The 22719-nt window shown below is 42.5% G+C and overlaps 1 protein-coding gene and 1 long non-coding RNA gene across 5 annotated transcripts in view; both read right to left on the bottom strand.

Annotated features, from left to right (window-relative positions):
- Positions 1-988: 988 nt before the first annotated feature.
- LOC123993631 lies at positions 989-10428 on the bottom strand. The gene is made up of 5 exons (XR_006831481.1): positions 10091-10428; positions 8914-9000; positions 2158-2245; positions 1830-1908; positions 989-1407 (listed from the first exon to the last, which is right to left on the bottom strand). It is a non-coding gene; the product is annotated as an uncharacterized LOC123993631 (long non-coding RNA).
- Positions 10429-13071: 2643 nt separating this feature from the next.
- syce3 (synaptonemal complex central element protein 3) overlaps positions 13072-22719 on the bottom strand; it is a 16204-nt gene continuing 6556 nt past the window's right edge. For 2 of the 4 annotated variants that reach the window (XM_046295983.1, XM_046295980.1), the window contains exons 2-3: positions 14576-14684; positions 13072-14354 (exon numbers count right to left, since the gene is read on the bottom strand). In XM_046295983.1, coding sequence (XP_046151939.1) covers positions 14182-14354; positions 14576-14684 — 282 coding nt within the window. In that variant the 3' untranslated portion in view covers positions 13072-14181. Of the gene's footprint in view, positions 14355-14575; positions 14685-15200; positions 15487-15534; positions 15874-22719 lie in introns of those variants that run through there. The other 2 variants (XM_046295981.1, XM_046295982.1) reach the window with 2 other exon arrangements.

Raw genomic sequence — 22719 nt, 5'->3', positions numbered from 1 at the left:
CACTGGTGTGTGAGTGTGCATTGGTGTGAGGGGTTGTGCTGGTGTTGAGAATGTGTGTGTGTGTGTGTGTGTATTTGTGGGTGTGTGAGGGTTCGTTGGTTTTGTATGTAGGTGTGTGTATGTGCAGTTGCTCTTGCTTTCATGAATATATTTTTTTCTGTGATAAAACTAAGATGGTCAATTACATTTATTTAATGATCTATGCTGTAAGTCTAACATTACAGAAGAGAGCGATCTTCAGAATTTTCCCACGATTCAAGTCCAAAGTCAAAACTATTTAAATTCATATTCAGATAAAGTAACAATTGTGAAGCAACTCTGGTTCCTTAAATAAGTCTACCACACAAAAACCTCCTTGAAAGTATTTTACTGAGACCATTTAATCGGTCCGTTAGAGGGTGGAAATTATAGTCACCCACATATAAATACCGTTGGTTTGGACATGGTCATGTGTGCAGGACGTCGCGCTGCTTGCTTAGCGAGTACCACTTCAACCCATACCTGGTGCGGACTCAGGACCTCTGCCTCGCAAACACACGTGACCGTCCTCCTTCAAGAGTCTTAGCCGATCGCGACACCTCAAACGCTAGCTGAGGAGGTGACGCAAGCGGGACACTTCAGGCTGAGGAGTACGTGTCACACATGCCCATGGGATGTGCTTCGCTGCGTGCGTGTACTGTATCAGTCAGTGGGTTATAATAACCGTGATGTGGTGTGTCTGATGCTGGAGTAAGTGGAGCCATGAAAAAGCTGTTGAATCTTCTTATGAAAAGGCAAAGAAAGAGAAAAAGCATGATTTAAATGTTCTTTAATTAGGCAAGTTGGTTAAGAACAAATTCTTATTTACAATGATGGCCTAGGAACAGTGGGTTAACTGCCTTTTTCAGGAGCAGTATCACAAACTTTTACCTTGTCAGCTCAGGGATTCGATCCAGCAACCTTTCAGTTACTGGCCCAAGGCTCTAACCACTAGGCTACATGCCACCCCAAAATGCTGGATCTCTATATATAGCACATCTCTCGATAGCTAGATATATATCTAGCTATTGAGAGAGAGATGTGCTATATATAGAGACAAGGTAAAAGTTTGTCATACAGCTATATATAGAGAGAGAGAGCAGAGAGAGATCCATATATACATATATATATATATATTGTGTGTACTGTAGTGTTTCTCTAAATTTGACATAACATTGGTACCAAGCCACACATCACTATGAGGGTGTAGGACTGCTCAGAAGAGCCTTGGAACTGTCCCTCACCAGAAACACTCTATCCTGAAACACACACAGCTACATTGATACACACTGTGTGTGTGTGTTAGTGAGGCCCACCAGGGGTGGGGGATTCCTGACCTTGTTAACCCATCTGAGAGATGCTTCAGCCTGGCCTCTGGTCACTAGTCCTCTATACCACCCAGGGTCCATGAGTGGGGAACAGCAACCGACCAAAATTGTTAGAATGCAAAAAAGAAAGAAAAAACACCCATTGTATCTAGAATCTAGATCCACCAACACACTAGACCGCACACACCGGTCATTACACCTGTTTTTGAATGCTGTTCAATTCATAGGCACTGTATCTATGGGGGTTTTATGCCTGGTTGTGCTTGGTCGGTTTTGTTGTGTTTTGTTTGTGGACCCTAAAAGAATGCAGCCATGGCCCAAATGTTTGCATACTGCAACAGAGCCATCTAGTGGCCAGTGACACTAATTACACGCAGTTTATCATTCTCATTAAAACTTTGTGTTTTTTTTTTCATAAAAGGCTCTGCTGATGTAACTACTGATATACTGTAAAAAGAGAGTTTGATTGATTTGTCCGCTCACCTTCCAAGTGCCTGGTTTTGTGTTGGGGACATTTGAAGGAGGGTGAGAAGGAGGAGTAGGAGGTTTACTGGAGCTGGATCTGTTGGTAGAGAAAATATTCTAGTACAATATGTTAGGAGTATTGGCTTGATCTTCATCTCAATTATTCTCCTCTAATTCTCACTCAGAATTTACTGAGTGAACTTGAACCAGTAAAAACACAATTCCTTTCATTGTTGTCATCAAGACTGTCTTTCAATAGTAAAACTGAGAAGGGGAAGGAGCACCTTTAGACTGTTGAGGTACAGCCAAGGGGTTAATGGGAATGGAGAGGTCAAGGTTAGGTTACCCGTTAGAATAGCCTGGTGGCTTTGGGGCCTTTAGTTGAGGTGGCTTCACTATGGCGGGCTGGGGAGAGCTGAATGGACTGTCCTCTCCTGGACACCGTGGGTAGTCACCAAACAGACACAAGAAAGATAGAAGTTAGGCAACACATTGCATTCTCAACCTACTAGTCAATAGTAGCCATAATGGTGGCTATCTGTTCCTACCGAATCTGACTTTTCTTTGCCTTTGCCAGGCAACTACAGTATGTAGCATAATGGGTCTCCACACAATGACAATACCTTTCTAATTGCCCCTTGGGTATTAATATTGAATTGAAAAGACCTGACCTGAATAAACAGACTAGGAGATTAAATCAACAGGGCAACAGACAGTTGACAGATAGTAACTTGTAGGAGATGTTAAGGTGATGGTGATGAGGTTGTTTCTTGGAGGGAGCAGACTGTCCAGGCTTCTTGCTTCGGTCAATCAGGAGGACAGAAGGGGCTGGGGGATAAGCATTTAAAGATGTTGCAGAGGTATGATCTGATAGGTTGTTTTAACTAAGGTACCATTGAATTATATTAGGCCCATGTCCGTCCGTTCTAGTCATTTTAATTATATGGTTTTACCTACCTTAGTTGAATGCTACCTCATAGAATGCACTGATTGTCCCAGTATGTAGGAGTGTCTGCTAAATGACTCAAATGTAATCTGTCCTGATTTTCTGTTCTAATTTTACATCGGTGAGCTTGATCTACCGCTAAACCAGGGTTTCCCAAACTCGGGCCTGCCCCCCTGGGTGCACATTTACGTTTTTGCCCTAACACTACACAGCTGATTCACATAACCAACTCATCATCAAGCTTTGATTATTTAATCAGCTGTGTAGTGCTAGGGTAAAACCAAAATGTGCACCCAGGGGGTCCCAGGACAGAGTTTGAGAAACCCTGCTCTAAACCACTATCCTCCTATTCCTTATTGTCATGGTGCTGATCAAATCGGAATAGTCCTGCTTTTACAATAGAAACACAAGCAGCTAAAAGACAGACAGTATGATCTCAGAGTACATGGTAAGAATGACAAAAAAGCCTGCAGCTTTGAATGGCCTCTGAGGGGAGGGGTCTAGCCTGGTTGTGGGAGGTTTGGCCAGCAAGAGAGAGTGACAGAGAGAGGGAGAGAGTTGGAAGCTAAATTAACAACGATTGATTTCAGAAAGAAAGGAGGGTATGGGTAATAGATGGACGGATTGTAACATGAAAGAAACGGTAGGGGTCTGATGCCACTAGATGGCACTGTTGCAGTATGCAAACATTTGGGCCATGGTTGCATTCTTCTTTTAGGGTCCACACACAAAACACTACAAAACCGACCAAGCACAACCAGGCACAACTGGTCTAGAGTGTTGGTGGATCTAGATTCTAGATACAATGTTTTTCTATTTTGCATTCTAACAATTTTGGTCGGTTGCTGTTCCCCATGGACATTGGGTGGTAGACTAGTGACCAGAGGCCAGGCTGAAGCATCTCTCAGATGGGTTAACAAGGTCAGAAATCCCCCTCCCCTGTTGGGCCTCACTAACACACACACACACACACACACACACACACACACACACACACGTTGTGTGTATCAATGTAGCTGTGTGTGTTTCAGGGTGGAGTGTTTTTTGGTGTGGGTCAGTTCCAAGGCTCTTCTGAGCAATCCTACACCCTCATAGTGCTGAACCAAGGCAAGGTCTACAACATTCAGATACGTTACCAAGGCAACACATAACACCTGGGCACTGGCCTCATGGGTAGCGAGGTAAACAAACAGCCTCCTCTCTGCTCCGTCAATGGAACCCCTCACAATTATTATTGAACAGATAGTGAGAGAGAATGAGTGGGAAAAGATAGTCAAAAGTGACTAGGCTGGATGAAATGCTTTGCCAACACTGTGTCTCGGTGTCATCACCACTAGACCAGCCAGGGGAATTCAAGGGTTTTCAGCTTAGCATGCAAAGGCAATTAAACATTGGTCATCTAGTTAGCAGGTGCCTTTGTCTAAAGCAGGTTACAGTTTACAAACAGATCAGGGACTCAGGCTGTAGGGTTTATTGGCTGTGCACAGATAAACACCCATTTGTTGACTTGATGCCTTAATGGCCCAGTGTAGTCAAAAACAAGATGTTGCTGTGTTCTATATACATTTCCACAATATGATATTGGAATAATATGTTGAAATTGTGAAAATGATGCTCTTTTAGTGTATGAGCTGTTTGAAAAGGCCACCTGAAATTTCAGCCTGTTTTTGTGGGATGGCGTTTTGGCTTGGTGACATCACCAGGCAAATGAGTTAATAGACCATTGCAAATTTAAGGTAGTTCCAAATCTCTCTGCCAATAACAGCTCGTTTCCAGTTCTCCCCTCCCCACTCAGACCACTCCCAGACAGTCCTAGCTAAATTCTTGCTTGAGGAATTGCTCTTCCAGCTGCGATGTCACAATAATCCTTATTTTTAAAATTCCTAAAAACAAAAATGTGCATTTTGGTCTTAATTTAAGGTTAGGGTTAGCAGTGTGGTTAGGGTTGAGGCTAGGGTTAGGTTTAACATCCAATTTTATGACTTTGTGGTTGTGCCAGCTAGTGCTGTGTTGCTGATGCAGAGTTCCCCAGGAGTGAAGGATATGATAGACCACTACACACACCACTCTGACCAGAACCAGCAGTGCAGGAGACACAGTGTGTGTATGTGTGAGCATGTGTGTGTGTGTGTGCATGTGTGTGTTCTCAATGACTTACCTTGTTAAATAACGGAAAAACAAATAAAAAAGGTGTACAAGGGAAGAGATAACTGAAATAATGAAGCTGGTAGGGAGAAGAGAAGGAACCAGATTTTTATTAGGTGGCCAAATAATCTAATCAAATGTTATTGGTCACATACACATGGTTAGAAGATGTTATTGGTCACATACACATGGTTAGCAGATGTTATTGGTCACATACACATGATTAGCAGATGTTATTGTGAGTGTAGCGAAATGCTTGTGCTTCTAATTCTGACAGTGCAGCAATATCTAACAATTCTACAACAACTACCTAATACACACAAATCTAAGTAAAGAAATGGAATACGAATACACGTATGGATGAGCAATGACTGAGTGGCATAGGCAAGGTGCAATAGATGGTATAAAATACAGTATATACATATGAGATGAGTAACGCAAGATATGTTAACATTATTAAAGTGGGCGGAGCAGTTGCCGTACCAAGGGTGATACAGCCCGACAAGATACTCTCAATTGTGCATCTGTAAAAGTTTGTGAGAGTTTTAGGTGACAAGACAAATTTCTTCAGTCTCCTGAGGTTGAAGAGGCGCTGTTGCGTCTTCTTGACCACACTGTCTATGTGAGTGGACCATTTCAGTTTTGTCTGAAAACTTAATGATTGAGTTGGAGGCGTGCATGGCCACGCAGTCACGAGTGAACAGGGAGTACAGGAGGGGACTGAGCACGCACCCTTGTGTGGCCCCAGTGTTGCGGATCAGCAAAGTGGAGATGTTGTTTCCCACATTCACCACCTGGGGGCGGCCCGTCAGGAAGTCCAGGACCCAATTTCACAGGGTGGCGTTGAGACCCAGGGCCTCAAGCTTAATGATGAGCTTGGAGGGTACTATGGTGTTGAATGTTGAGCTGTAGTCAATGAACAGCATTCTTACATAGGTATTCCTCTTGTCCAGATGGGATAGGGCAGTGTGCAGTGGGATGGTGATTGCATCATCTGTGGACCTATTGGGGCGGTATGTAAATTGAAGTGGGTCTAGGGTGTCAGGTAAGGTGGAGGCACACTGCCCTTGGGAGATAATGCAGTCGCATTTGATTGTGAGGAATTCTAGGTCAGGTGAACAAAAGGACTTGAGTTCCTGTATGTTGTTACAATTACACCATGAGTTGTTAATCATGAAACGCACACCCTGCCCTTCTTCTTCCTGGATAGATGTTTATTTCTGTTGGCGCGACACGAATCCCGGTGGCTGTACCGACTCCGACAGTATATCCCGAGAAAGCCATGTTTCCGTGAAACAGAGTATGTTACAATCCCTGATGTCTCTCTGGAAAGCAGCCCTTGCCCTAATTTCGTCTACCTTGTTGTCTAGAGACTGGACATTGGCAAGTAATATACTCGGAAGCGGTGGGTGGTGTGCGCGCCTCCGATGTCTGACCAGAAGGCCGCTCCATCTTCCTCTTCTGAGGTGACATTGTTTTGGGTGAACCTCTGGAATCAGTTCAAATGCCCTGAGTGGTTCGGACAAAGGATCCACTTCGGGAAAGTCATATTCCTGGTCGTACTGCTGGTAAATTGATGAGGCTCTGATATCCAAAGTTCTTCCCGGCTGTATGTAATAACACTTAAGATTTTCTGGGCTAACAATGTAAGAAATAATACATTAAAAAAACAAAATACTGCAAAGTTTCCTGAGGACTAGAAGCGAGGCGGCGCCTCTGTTGGCGCCATCTTAAGCTAATTCACCATGGAGGGTTTATTTTCATGTTATAAGGTTAATGTTATGAAGCTGCATGTTGTAAGTTAAATGTAGTGTTGTACATATTATACTGGTCGTTTAAAATACTGTAAGTCGCTTTGGATAAAAGCGTCTGCTAAATGGCATATATTATTATTATTATATTATATTATTATATATTATTATAATTATTATTATTATATTATTATTATTATTATATTATTATTATTATATTATATTATTATATTATTATTATACCTGTAATTTTAAAATTATGATCATTAAACTGAGAGAAAAATGTGTTTGATTACAAGTGTGAATGTCAATTGCTCTTTGCTAAGAAGCAATATTTGTTTATTTTGACCATTTTAATGGAAAACAATCACAGCAAGGTACTTAATTGTTACCCAGAAATAATTTGATATTGCAATAAAAACAGTTGCTTTGAATCATTAACATATTGCAGTTTGACATTATTGTCATGAATCTTTCCCAGGAGACAGAACTGAGCGATATCCGCTAGAGCTAGATGGTCGAGCTGCAAAGTCAAAATCGGCTATATCATAAAAATTCCTAAGAATTTGTTTTTACTTTTTGGTCATAATGTAAGGTTAGGCATTTGGGTTAGTGATGTGGTTAATGTTAGGTTTAAAATCAGATTTTATGGCTGTGCCAATGTAGCAGTGTGATGTTGTTCCCCTAGATTATATACCAAGTTGCACACAATGACCAATTCAAATAGGCCAGGTCAAGAGGGGATGTTAATAATTTGATAATAATAATAATAATTCAGTGTATTTTTTTATTTAATTACAGCTGCATAGCTAATGTTTTTTTTTGGTGTACAAACACTTTTTCACATCAATATTGTACATACATGTGATTGTAAAAGTTGTGTATGTTTTGGTTTGGTCCATCGCCGGTTACCTGTATTTCCATACCCCCTTATTGTTCTCTACTGCCTGACCTTCGGCTAGCAAGGTATGTTGTCCTTGGCTCCCAAATTGTTTAATATAAAACCGTCATAATGTTACACAATGTACTGTTATGCTACCATAAGTTTGTTACAATGTGGATAATATAAAGATTTATGTTAACAAGTTTCACAAAGCTCGCTAACTAGGGTATCTATTGTAACTTGTGAGTACTTGGGACAGTGTTTGAGTGAGTGTCCATGTGCTTGCGCAGGTGCCTGAGAGCTAGGACCGCGCCAAGGGTTAACATAATGTGTGTTGTCTCTTCGTGTGCAGGGCAAATACAAATAATTCAACTAGCAGACCCCAAGTTGTGGCAGCATCCTAATTAAAAGTACACAACGCAGAACGAACCACGCTACACCAGCTAGTGACCACTCTGCAGAGCTGCGTCCAGGGAAAGATTCATGACAATGAATGACAACACGTCATAAACAAACTAGTGGCTCTTTCCATTCTATGATGCTGCTCCTTCCCAGGAGTTAAGGAGATGATAGACCACCACACACACACCCTCTGCTGCTCATAGACATGGAGAGGACCTGGAGCACAGAGCCAGTGCTGCCTGCCTCATTGAGAACACACACACACTGTGTCTACTGCACTACTCTGACCATAACCAGCAGCACAGGAGACACAGTGTGTGTGTGTGTGTGTGTGTGTGTGTGTGTGTGTGTGTGTGTGTGTGTGTGTGTGTGTGTGTGTGTGTGTGTGTGTGTGTGTGTGTGTGTGTGTGTGTGTGTGTGTGTGTGTGTGTGTGTGTGTGTGTGTGTGTGTGTGTGTGTGTGTGTGTGTTCTCAATGATTCACCTGGTTAAATAAAAGAGAAGAAAAAAAAGTGTACAAAGTAGCTGGTAGGGAGAAGAGAAAAGAGGGAACCAGATTTGTATTAGGTACAGTAGCCAATTCACAATGGAGGGTTTATTTTCATGTTATAATGTTAAATGTTATGAAGTTGCGTGTCGTAAGCTAAATGTAGTGAAGTTGTATATACGGATCTTCACCTGTCATTTTTAGGTTGTAATCATTATTAACCTGAGAGAAAAATTGGTTTGAATATGTGGACAATTGATGGTCCCTGTCCAGTTCTTTTGGCTCCATGCTTTCAACACACACACACACACACACACACACACACACACACACACACACACACACACACACACACACACACACACACACACACACACACACACACACACACACACACACACACACACACACACACACACACACACACACACCTTCCTCATCTTCTCCCTCACTCCTCAGCATGAGGTCATGTTTGACCAGGTCACCCACCCCCTGTTCCACTCTATTCCGAGAGGCCATCTTGACTGGGTGGCTGATGTCACATGATCAGGTCACACTGTCTCAGCTGTGCCCACACTGAACAGAAGACAAAAAAATTAAACACACTGTAAAATAAACATGTCTATTTGACAAAGCTGGCCTAGCTCTGTGCACTTTTTAAAAATAGGTTTAAATCAAAAGGACTGAGTCTACCAAAATGTAGGGCTTTTATTTAAGAACAGTTTATTTGTTGATTAGATTAACTGCATGTGGCATTGCAGGGCTAGAACAGCATGGATTGTCTGACAATTCCCCAGGTAGGGGAGGGTGTGGATTGTCTGACAGATCCCTAGGTAGGAGAGAGGGTGTGGATTGTCTGACAGTTCCCTAGGTAGGAGAGGGTGTGGATTGTCTGACAGTTCCCTAGGTAGGAGAGGGTTGAGAACATGTAGTAGATAAAGGAGAGGGTTGGGGAAGACTGTAGTAGATAAAGAAGAGGGTTGAGAAACACTGTAGTAGATAAAGGAGAGGGTTGGGGAAGACTGTAGTAGATAAAGAAGAGGGTTGAGAAACACTGTAGTAGATAAAGGAGAGGGTTGGGGAAGACTGTAGTAGATAAAGAAGAGGGTTGAGAAACACTGTAGTAGATAAAGGAGAGGGTTGGGGAAGACTGTAGTAGATAAAGAAGAGGGTTGAGAAACACTGTAGTAGATAAAGGAGAGGGTTGGGGAAGACTAGTAGATAAAGGAGAGGGTTGGGGAAGACTAGTAGATAAAGGAGAGGGTTGGGGAAGACTAGTAGATAAAGGAGAGGGTTGGTGAAGACTGTAGTAGATAAAGGAGAGGGTTGAGAAACACTGTAGTAGATAAAGGAGAGGGTTGAGAAACACTAGTAGATAAAGGAGGGTTGGGGAAGACTAGTAGATAAAGGAGAGGGTTGAGAAACACTGTAGTAGACAAAGGAGAGGGTTGAGAAACACTAGTAGATAAAGTAGAGGGCTGAGAAACACTAGTAGATAAAGGAGAGGGTTGAGAAACACTGTAGTAGATAAAGGAGAGGGTTGAGAAACACTAGTAGATAAAGGAGAGGGCTGAGAAACACTGTAGTAGATAAAGGAGAGGGTTGAGAAACACTGTAGTAGATAAAGGAGAGGGCTCAGGGGGGTAAATAAGAGGTACAGACATACCTACATGCCAGTCTGTCCAGACACTCAGACATGGAGTCCAGCCCCTTCAGAATGTGGTCCAGATCAGTAGTCACCCTGTTCTGTTCTCCTGTCTCTTCTCTCCATCTAAAACACCACAGACAGTCAACTAGATTACACTCAGTCAGAGTAAAGTCAACCTGCATGGCCACTGGTTCACATAGAAAGAAATAGCCTACATTCAAACATTCATCATCATACACTGAACAAAAATACACAACATGTAAGTGTTGGTCTCATCTTTCATGAGCTGAAATAAAAGATCCCAGAAATTTCCACATGCACAAAAAGCTTATTTCTCTCAAATTTTGTGCACAAATTTGGTTAGATCCCTGTTAGTGAGCATTTCTCCTTTGCCGAGATAATCCATCCACCTGACAGATGTGGCATATCAAGAAGCTGATTGAACAACAAGATCATTACACAGGTGCACCTTGTGCTGAGGACAATAAATTCCACTCTAAATGTGCACAATGCCACTGATGTCTCAAGTTGAGGGAGTGTGCAATTGGCATGTTGACTGCAGGAATGGCCACCAGAGCTGTTACCAAATAATTAAATGTTTGTCTACCATAAGCCAACTTTGTTTTAGAGATTTTGGCATTCAATCCATCCGGCGTCACAACCGCAGACCACGTGTAACCACTCCAGCCCAGGACCTCCACATTCAGCTTCTTCACCTGCGTGATTGTCTGAGACCAGCCACCGGACAGGACAGCTGATTAAACTGTGGGTTTGCACAACCTTAGAATTTCTGCACAAACTGTCCGAAACCACCACCCATCTGCGCACTTGACATCCTCACCAGGGTCTTGACCTGACTGCAGTTCAGCGTCGTAACCGACTTCAGTGGGCAAATGCTCAACTGTGATGGCCACTGGCATGCTGCAGAAGTGTGATCTTCAAGGATGAATCTGTTTCAAGTGTACTGGGCAGATGACCGACAGAGTGTATGGCGTTGTGTGGGCGAGCGGTTTGCTCATGTCAATGTAGTGAACAGAGTGCCCCATAGTGGCAGTGGGGTTATGGTATGTGCATGCATAAGCTACGGACAACAAACACAATTGCATTTTATCAATGGCAACTTGAATGCAGATACCAGGACGAGATCCATTGTCGTGCCATTCATCCACCTCCATCACCTCATGTTTCAGCATGATAATGCACGGCCCCATGTAGTAGCAAGGATCTGTACACAATGCCTGGAAGCTGAAAATGTCCCAGTTCTTCCATGTCCTGTATACTCATCAGACATGTCACCCAAAGAGCATGTTTGGGGTGCTTTGGATCAATGTGTACAACAGCGTTTTCCAGTTCCCACCAATATCCAACAACTTCGCACAGCCGTTGAGTACAGTTACATGCACACAATAATGTGATTGTGGATAATCAGATTAATATAATAGTTTGATTAAAACGTTTACATGTTTTGCAAGAAGAACAATTCCCCTAATAATCCTGTTTGCATGGACACATCTAAAATCAGGCTACCTACCTGATGGCACTCTGATAAATGCAGAAAATCGGCAATCAAAAAAAACGTTCTACCACAGCAAACATGTTATTTTTGGTAAGCATATTCTGAGTTCGGACATATAAAGTTTGTATGTGAAAACTACTTCGACTGCGCTACATTCAGTTGTTCCGTAATCACTTCAATCGCAATAAAGAGGGAGGCTCTCAGCTGGTGCTAGCACATGCACAGATCAAATACACCACTGGAACGCTGATAAAGGTGTGTACATGTCCTATATCCTAATTCAAAAGATTGCTCAGAAAACCATTGGCATATGATTACCTCAATTTTGACCTTACACCGATTAAGATAAGCAGAGTAAGGTGTTTACATGACTATTGCATAATCTGCCTACGTTATATGGGCATTGAATTTGTGAAGGCCAGGTAGGGGAGGAGATGGGGATAAATTACTTCTCTAAAGAGAGGCATATTGGATAAACCGCTTGTGCACTCTTGCCCTTAATGAGGAATGTTATTTTTCTTGTTGTTTGTAGTGTTGTCAATAAGCCAAACACTTTGGGAATGACACCATAATGTAATTGTATTGATTGTCTATGTATCTTTATTAGATTGTCATGTTTCCCCCACAGCCCTCTCTGTGTGAGGTCTTGTTGCTGAGACATTGATTGCCATTGCCTGGCACGCTGAAAAAGGGCTCATACTGTATGTCAATGTCAGTTTAATTTGAGGACTGCTGTCCCATTTCTGGTCTTTGGATTATGGACCAACTCATTTCAATTTATTTAAGGTGGAGTCCAGCCGTTGTTAAATCTTTTCATAATCTGCCTACTGCCATAATCTGTTTTAATATCAAATTATTAGTGTACATGTAAACATACTCATTGAAGAGGAGTGGGACAACATGCCACAGGCAACAATCAACAGCCTGATCAACTCTATGTGAAGGAGATGTGTTGTGCTGCATGTGGCAACTGGTGGTCACACCAGATACAAACTGGTTTTCTAATCCACGCTCTACTTTATTTTTAATTTTTTTATTCCCAGTCATGTGAAATCCATAGATTAGGGCCTAATGAATTTATTTAAATTGACTGATCTCCTTATATGAACTGTAACTTGTGGCGGCAGGGAAGCCTAGTGGTTAGAGCATTGGACTAGTAACCGGAAGGTTGCAAGTTCAAATTCCCGAGCTGTCGTTCTGCCCCTGAACAGGCAGTTAACCCACTGTTCCTAGGCCATCATTGAAACTGACTTGCCTAGTTAAATAAAGGTAAATAAATTGTTGTGTTTATATAATTTTGTTCAGCGTACATGAAGAATGAGATAAAGGCTTTAGAAACGGTAAGACTTATGTACAACTCTACAGTACCATGACTGCTGGGGGTACGATTAGGATGTGACTATCAATATGTAGAATGTCAACACGTGTATGCACATTTTACCAACTCCTTTTGGCATCCCAATAAACAAGCTGACAGTCAATATTCGCTATTCAAGTTTATCTTATTACTTGACCAAACCACAAATTCAGAACACAACACTAAAGCTAATTGAACACCCTGTCCAAAGGTACATAACACACAACAATAACCTACATACAACAGCACCATACAACAGCCTGCTGCTCATCTTAGACAGCATGCAGTGTGGGGCAGTGGTTGCTGCTACAGATGAGACTAGTCTACATATAACTGCAACAACATTGTAGACAAGCATACAGGACAGGACGCAGGCTACTATCTTTGGATTCAGGTCCATTTCAGAACATCAGATATTCCTGGTGAATCACGGCCAATCACATCTGTCAGTGGGATGGGGGTGGTATGTACAGGTCTAGGACACTTCATCCACATAACTTGGTTCAGCCCCTGTCCCAGGTCCTATCCCATCCCCTGGCCCTGTCCCAGTTCCTATCCCATCCTCTGCCCCTGTCCCAGTTCCTATCCCATCCCCTGGCCCTGTCCCAGTTCCTATCCCATCCCCTGGTCCATTCCCTGACACTGTCCCATCCCCTGGTCCTTTCCATGCCCCTGGTTCAGCCCAGCCCATCCCATCCCCTGGTCCTTTCCCTGCCCCTGTCCCAGTTCCTATCCCATCCCCTGGTCCTTTCCCTGCCCCTGTCCTAGTTCCTATCCCATCCCCTGGTCCTTTCCATGCCCCTGTCCCAGTTCCTATCCCATCCCCTGGCCCTTTCCCTGGCCCTATCCCATCCCCTGGTTCATTCCCTGACACTGTCCCAGTTCCTATCCCATCCCCTGGTTCACCCCCTGTCCCAGTTCCTATCCTATCCCATCCTCTGGTCCTTTCCCTGCCCCTGTCCCAGTTCCTATCCCATCCCCTGGTCCTTTCCCTGACCCTGTCCTAGTTCCCGTCCCATCCCCTGTCCCAGTTCCTATCCCATCCCCTGGCCATTTCCCTGCCCCTGGTTCAGCCCCTGTCCCGGTTCCTATCCCATCCTCTGGTCCTTTCCCTGCCCCTGTCCCAGCTCCTATCCCATCCCCTGGTCATTTCCCTGCCCCTGGTTCAGCCCCTGTCCCGGTTCCTATCCCATCCCCTGGTCATTTCCCTGCCCCTGGTTCAGCCCGTCCCGGTTCCTATCCCATCCCCTGGTCCTTTCCCTGCCCCTGGTTCGGCTCCTGTTCTCCAGGGGAGCCACAGATGACAGCCCTGCAGCGGAGAAACTCTTCCTCCAGCCGACGAATGGAGTCCCCCAGATCAGGACTGGTTCGCTGCACCACCATGTCATAGGCCATCCACGTCAGCTGTACTGGGAAACCACAGGAGAGATGAGGGATAGGGCAGTTGGTGTCAGTATTGGGTCGTACAGAGTCTGATTTAAAACACAAGGCGGAATTTAGATAATGGATGTGTGTAATTCCCTTTTCTAAATGTAATAAAAAAGGGTAGTAAATTGAATGGTGGTGGAGAGTTATCTCAGAATAACAATAGGTACATCATACAGATGCTTAATAAAGCTAGTTACCATACCTGATATATTTTCCACGTCTTCAATCATTCTCTCTAAATCCTTGTTCAACTCCATCATCTCTTCGCCCCAGTCCTCTTGATGGTCGCAGGATGAAGGAGAAGCGGCCATCTACAAACCCCATATATTCTCAGTAAAATTCGAAACACTAACTAATAACGTTACTGTAGTTGTTGCAACCAAAAGTAACCACACTGTAAATGATTCATGAACGTACCAAAATGATTGGTATAAATACGTTTTATTTTTTAAATAATTGTTATTTTAATTTCACATTCAAATACAATTACAAATTCAGTGCATTACGTTGTACATAACATGGATTCATAAAAACACGTATATGGTAAATAAGTATAAGGTATGACCGTGGATAAACTAGTTAAATACGTTTTCAAATCCGTTTTATTTTGGCGACATTTGATTGACAGGTCCATGTCGTTAGCTAGCTGAGTTCACTAGCTAACGTTAGCTAGCTGACTGCAAACCGTTGCTAAAATGTATCCAAACAAATGAAGCAGTCTGTGAGATTGTATCAAGTTTGGTTTAAATAACACAATTTCGAGTACCTTAATAAAATACAAATCTTCTTAGTTATGAATATTTAAAAATCTAGAAAAAAATACTTACAATGCTCTAGCTAGGAGTCTCTTCCTTTTGTCTTGGTTGTTTGTTAGCAAAGATTGCGCGCGCACTGAGGAACACATTTGCGGATCGTCATGCCAATAAATACATTATTACTTCGAACAATTTACTTAGTAAAAACATATTTTACTGGGAAAACTGCAGATATGAAAACTTTGGTAACAGGTCTGCTATAAAATCTCCCTCGAATTTTATTCTGTGGAAATTGTTAAAAGTAGTCCTTGTGCATAATTATGTGGTTTGTTAAACTTTCAAATCAATGGTTTTTGTTTGGTATACAATTCAAAGTGATAAATGAGTCTCAGCATAATTCTGTTACCATGGAATTTCCTCGGGACAAATCGAACCCAGCCTGTCATGTGCTGGAGCCAATGGCCCATTAATTGATAAGCATTTGAAAGTGGATCGCCCAACAAAAATTCCTTATATTCAATAATATACGGGTTGTTCCACCTCAAAAAACACAAAAAAGAGGACTTCGACCCCCGCAATCTCAGATTGTTTGGAAATTATTTCTGTAGTTAGGATTAGCATTCTTGAATCATGATTTTGTTTAAATATCATTTGATCTCTGAGAAATTATGCTAATTGATTGCACTCAAATTGACAATTTTAATTTATAGGATTCAGATAATATTCAATGAATATAGTACCCAACGTCTGGTTTGGACCAAACATCTTCCTACCAATGAGTAAGACACGAAGGAATCCCCCCAAAATATAAAAAACCAGCCATGGACCCTCACACCAATCCCACCCCAACAACCAGTATTCAGTATCGGTTGGCTCTCTATGTTTGACAAGTAGTATGAAGCTGTGGCTTATAGTATTGCTTCTCCATACTATGTAATGTATGCCCATGTGAATCTGGAGATTTATTTTTTTCCCTGTTCAGAGAAATTAGTAATTGAAGTTGAATGCTGCTCCAGTTTCAACTGTTCTGCCTCTGATTATTATTATTTGACCCTGCTGGTCATGTATGAACATTTGAACATCTTGGCCATGTTCTGTTATAATCTTCACCTGGCACAGCCAGAAGAGGACTGGCCACCCCACATAGCCTGGTTCCTCTCTAGGTTCCTTCCTAGGTTTTCGCCTTTCTAGGGAGTTTTTCCTAGCCACCGTGCTTCTACACCTGCATTGCTTGCTGTTTGGGGCTTTAGGCTGGGTTTCTGTACAGCACGTTGAGATATCAGCTGATGTATGAAGGGCTATATAAATACATTTGATTTGATTTGATATTTACCATAAAGTAGGGTGAAAATACAAGGTTCTGACTACTAGATGACACTGATCCTTTGCAACTTTGGAAAGAAAACCGATAGATTTGTCTCATTATGAAAATACACTACATGACCAAAAGTACGCCTACTCGTCAAACACCTCATTTCAAAATCATGGGCATGAATATAGAGTTGGTACCCCCTTTGCTGCTATAACACCTTCCACTCTTCTGGGAAGGCTTTCCACTAGATCAGGGTTCCCCAACTGGTGGCCCACGGGTTAAATTGTTTAATTTAATTTAAAAACTCCAGGAAATGAGCCCCAAATTATTTTAATTTAAGAAATCTGTTCCCACGTATTCCCACACATAAAAGAGAGACAAGTGATTGTATACAAACGTAAGTAAAGTTTGAAATGATTATGTTTTAGTCAAACATATCTGTTTGGGCTTCTTGCAGTCAATATGCAGTCTATAAACTATTTGTAATTTTAAACTGGGTGGTTCGAGCCCTGAATGCTGATTGGCTGACAGCCGTGGTATGTCAGTCCGTATACCACGGGTATGCCAAAACATTTATTTTTACTGCTCTAATTAGGTTGGCAACCAGTATATAATAGCAACAAGGTAACTTGGAGGTTTGTGGTATATGGCCAGTATACCACAGATAAGGGCTTTGACGGTGCCACGTTGAAAGTCACTGAACTCTTAAGTAAGGCCGGCCATTCTTCTGCCAATGTTTACCAATGGAGATTGCATGGCTGTGTGCAAGATTTTATACACCTGTCAGCAACGGGGGAGGCTGAAATAGCTGAATCCACTAATTTGAAGGGATGTCCACATACTTTTTTATATACAGTGCATTCGGAATGTATTCAGACCCCTTCCCTTTTACCACATTTTGTTACTTTACAGCTTTATTCTAATAATAACAAAGCGAAAACAGGTTCCTAGAAATTAGAGCAAAATTTATTACAAAAAAATACAGAAATACCTTATTTACGTAAGTATTCAGACCCTTTGCTGTGAGACTTGAAATTGTGCTCAGGTGCATCCTGTTTCCATTGATCATCCTTAAAATGTTTCAACAACTTGATTGGAGTCGTCCTGTGTTATATTAAATTGATTGGACATGATTTGGAAAGGCACACCTGTCTATATAAGGTCCCAGGGTTGACAATGCATGTCAGAGCAATCGGGGGAGAAAGGCCTTGGTCAGGGAGGTGACGAAGAACCTGATGGTCACAATGACAGAGCTCCAGAGTTCCTCTGTGGAGATGAGAGAACCTTCCAGAAGGAAAACCATCTCTGCAGCAGACGGAAGCCACTCCTCAGGAAAAGGCACATGACAGTCCGCTTGGAGTTTGCCAAAAGGCACCTAAAAGACTCTCAGACCATGAGAAGCAAGATTCTCTGGTCTAATAAAACCAAGATTGAACTATTTGGCCTGAATGCCAAGCGTCACGTCTGGAGGAAACCTGGCACCATCCCTACGGTGAAGCATGGTGGTGGAAGCATCATGCTGTGGGAATGTTTATCAGCGGCACGGACGGGGAGACTAGTCAAGATTGAGGGAAAGATGAACGGAGCAAAGTACAAAGAGATCCTTGATGAAAGCGCTAAGGACCTCAGACTGGGGTGAAGGGTCACCTTCCAACAGACAACGACCCTAAGCACACAGCCATGAAAACGCAGGAGTGGCTCTGAATGTCCTTGAGTAGTCCAGCCAGAACCCGGACTTGAACCCAATCAAACATCTCTGAAGAGATGTGAAAATAGCTGTGCAGCGACGCTCCCCATCCAACCTGACAGAGCTTGAGAGGATCTGCAGAGAAGAATAGGAGAAACTCCCCAAATACAGATGTACCAAGCTTGTAATGTTATACCCAAGAAGACTCGAGGCTGTAATCGCTGCCAAAGGTGCTTCAACACAGTGCTGAGTAAAGGATCTGAATACTTTTTTTTACCCCTTCAAAACCCAATTTTGTAATATGCAATTGGTTGTTACATCGCTGCAACTCCCGTATGGACTCGGAAGAGGCGAAGGTCGAGAGCCATGCGTCCTCCGACACATGATCCCGCTAAGCCGCACTGCTTCTTGACAAACGCCTCGCTAAACCCGGAAGCCAGCCACACCAATGCATCGACCGAAGTCAGCACGCATGCCCACCACAAGTAGTCGCTAAAGTACGATGGGACAAGGACATGCCAGCCAAATCCTCCCCTAACCCGGACGATGCTGGAACAATTGTCCACTGCCTCATGGGTCTCCCGGTCACGGCCGGGCGAGACACAGCCTGGGATGGAACCCGGGTCTGTTGTAGTGCCTTATACCGCTGCACCACTTTTACTTTGAATAAATTACTAACATTTCTAAAAAACAGTTTTTGCTTTGTCATTATGGGGTATCGTGTGTAAATTGATGAAGAAAAAAACAGATTTAATCCATTTTAGAATAAGGCTGTAATGTAACAACATTTGGAAAAAGTCAAGGGGACTGAATACTTTCAGAATGCACTGTAAATGTTAGTAACATGCCATATGCTTTGTGGACTTCACCAGACAGAGTTTGCTCTCCAGTTTTGTGATGAAACAAAGGTGTGGTTGTATTTATTCTGCTACGGTGTCTTCTTATCGTCTTGACCTATATATCACAGTCGCAAGGCATATGAACTAACCGGTTATAGAGCAAACAATGTAATTATCACAACAAATAGGTTGTAAAATGGCTTTTTCTGTCTTCCCTAGTGATTGTACCCGCTACTGATTGTGTGGTCATCCTCACGGTTCATGCCAGTCCCCCATGAAATCAATTCAGTTTGTCCATCTCTTAGCAACCTAATTCTTCAAACCAACTCTACTTGAATAGTCCAACAAGTAGCTGCTCTCTAATGCAATCCCTATGGTGCAATTCTCATATAAATACTTTTCCTACAAGCCCAAAACTTTGATGGAAAAATGGGCTAGGGACTAAAATATTGTGACAACTTTAATAGAACCCAGCACCCTTACCATGCACAAAATACTATACCGTGTGTGTTTGGGAATTTACCATTGAAGACCCTTAGACACCATAACATTGAAACCATTACAACTACTGTAGCTTAAAGCTGCCGGCATACTAGGTTCTGTTTGCTCCTAGCAGAACTCGGTAGGCAAAGAAAATATCTGTGCCTCGCATACTCCCTGAAAAGACCTTCGTTTGAAAAATTAGAAAAAACAGCAACATTACTGTTTGTTCCTATTGAGATGCCGTAGCAACAACATAGCCAGTATACAGTACACTGCCTCATAATCAATAAATCTTTAATTAATGCAGAGGTCTTAATCACGTAATTTTTACATCTAACTAAGATGTTTGGTGCAGTATTTCTCATGTGAAAAACTGTGCATGAAAACTAGTCGTCTCTCATTGAATGACAGCAAACACTTGAGGTAGTGCACTTCAGCTACTGAACTTTGACTTTCCCCAGTAAAAAAATGTATGTACACGAACAGCGGAAAAAGCCCTGTGGAACACCAAAATTAACAAAAGCGTCATAATATATGCTCAAACTGTTTTGACTGGGAAGAATGTGTGGTTAATTTCTTCACCAAGAATAATCTAACAGTACCTAATCCAGACTTTTTTGAAGGGACTAACCACACACAAAGGGGGGACAAACTGAATTGCTTTCATGGAGGACAAGCTTGAATTGTGAGGACAATTTGATGTTCTACCCAAAGTTGCAAAGGAAATGTTGTGATGTATTTAATAAACACATGAGACTAGGGCCGGTTTCCCAAAAGCATCATTTTAAGGCTAAATGCATTGTTGAACAATAGGATCCCATTGTTCTAAGATTAATTTAGGCTTAAGATGCTTTAAGGAAACCAGGCCCAGCAAAATGGATAAAAGTGTGGTGATATTGAATTTTTTTATTTAATATTTTATTTCACCTTTATTTAACCAGGTAGGCCAGTTGAGAACAAGTTCTCATTTACAACTGGCCAACATAAAGCAAAGCAGTGCGACACAAACAACACAGAGTTACACATGGAATAAACAAACGTACAGTCAATAACACAATATATAGCAGGAACAGCGGCATCTACTGGTCAACACCTGGTCCTATCACGCTACTTTATGGTAAACAAAGAAAGTGACTTCAATTAGTTATTGAAAAACACATTACCAGATTCACAGGGAATACATTACATAGTATGGAGAAGAAATACTCCAAGCCGCAGCTTCATACTATTTGTCAAACATAGAGAAATGATACTGTATACTGTTTGTTGGGGTTGGATTGGCATTTGGTGTCAGGGTCCGTGGGTGCCTTTAGACTGTTTTTGGGGGATTCGTCGATGTTGGTACTATAATTATTTAATATTATCTGAATCCCATACATTTTAAATAGCCAATTTCGATGCAATCAAATTTCTTGGAGACTTAATAACATTTCAACAAAATAATGTTTCAGGAATGCCAATCTTGCCTTTCTAACTACAGAAACAATTTCAGAACAATCGGATGGTGGGTGTCATGGCTTGCTGAAATAACATGGAACACCTCATACAGAGCATTCAGAAAGTATTCACGCCGTTTGACTTATTCCACATATTGTTACGTTGCAGCCTTATTCTAAAATGGAATAAATTGTATTTTTTCCAAATCAATCCACACAATACCCCATAATGACAAAGCAAAAACAGGTTTTTAGACATTTAAAAAAAAATTATATATATATATATATATATATATATATATTACATTTACATAAGTGTTTACTCAGTACTTTGTTGAAACACCTTTGGCAGTGATTACAGCCTTGAGTATTCTTGGGTATAAAGTTACAAGCTTGGCACACCTGTATTTGGAGGATTGGACGGGGATTTTCGCTGCACAGCTATTTTCAGGTCTCTCCGGAGATGTTCGATCTGGTTCAAGTCCGGGCTCTGGCTGGGCCACTCAAGTACATTCAGAGACTTGTCCAGAAGCAACTCCTGCGTTGTCTTGGCTGTGTGCTTAGAGCCATTGTCCTGTTGAAGGTGAACCTTCACCTCAGTCTGAGGTCCTGAGCACTCTGGAGCAGGTTTTCATCAAGGATCTCTCTGTACTTTGCTTGGTTCATCTTTCCCTCAATCCAGACTAGTCTCCCTGCCGCTAAAAAACATCCCCAAAGCATGATGCTGCCACCTCCATGCTTCACTGTAGGGATGGTGCCAGGTTTCCTCCAGACGTGACGCTTGGCACTTAGGCCAAAGAGTTCAATCTTGGTTTCATCAGACCAGAGAATCTTGTTTCTCATGGTCTGAGAGTCTTTCGGTGCCATTCTACCATAAAGGCCTGATTGGTGGTGCTGCAGAGATAGTTGTCCTTCTGAAAGGTTCTCCCATCTCCAAGGACGAACTCTGGAGTTCTGTCAGAGTGACCATTGGGTTCTTGGTCACCTCCCTGACCTCGGCCCTTCTCCCCTGATTGCTCAGTTTGGCCGGGCGGCCAGCTCTTGGAAGAGTCTTGGTGGTTCCAAACTTCTTCCATTTAAGAATGATGGAGACCACTGTGTTTTTGGGGACCTTCAATGCCGCACACATTTTTTTGGTACCCTTCCCCAGATCTGTGCCTCGACCCGATCAAATCTCGGCTCTCTACAGACAATTCCTTCAACCTCATGGCTTGTTGTTTTGCTGTGACATACACGGTCAACTGTGGGACCTGTAAGGAAGTGCTATTTCTTATGCAAATGACCAGCTTACTGCTATTACATTGCTATAACTGAGACAACGTATTTTCACAGTGAAACATGTTAGGTCCCATACAGGATAGCTTTCACACAGCGCACACACCTAATCTCCTTTCTAGCCGAACATTGTGTGACTGAGGCCAGCGCACACACCTAATCTCCTTTCTAGACGAACATTGTGTGACGGCGGGATTCTAGAGTGACGGACGGCCCAGCTGAGCCAATGCAAGAAGACTACCCCCAGCCTGAACCAATCCGAAGACCCGATCTTCTAGAATCAACCTACTTTCTGTTCTGTATAAAATGCGTGTGCTAACGGTTAGCAGTCTCTTTGTCTGCTGGTTCCTCATGGGCTAACGGAAGGGCCGTAATTACGCTGTACCAGATATCTTTACTCTGAATAAACTGTCGCTTGTCGTACAATTTACCACTTTATCTGAATCGATCCTTGACCGGTCACCCTTCTACATATCCCATTATCAACAGACCTTATATAGACAGGTGTGTGCCTTTCCAAATCATGTCCAATCAGTTGAATTTACCACAGGTGGATGTT

Source organism: Oncorhynchus gorbuscha, linkage group LG13 (genome assembly GCF_021184085.1).
Source record: "Oncorhynchus gorbuscha isolate QuinsamMale2020 ecotype Even-year linkage group LG13, OgorEven_v1.0, whole genome shotgun sequence".
Classification (NCBI taxonomy): Eukaryota; Metazoa; Chordata; class Actinopteri; order Salmoniformes; family Salmonidae; genus Oncorhynchus; species Oncorhynchus gorbuscha.
Note: the sequence above shows the minus strand (reverse complement) of the source record. Positions and strands in the feature narration are given on the sequence as shown.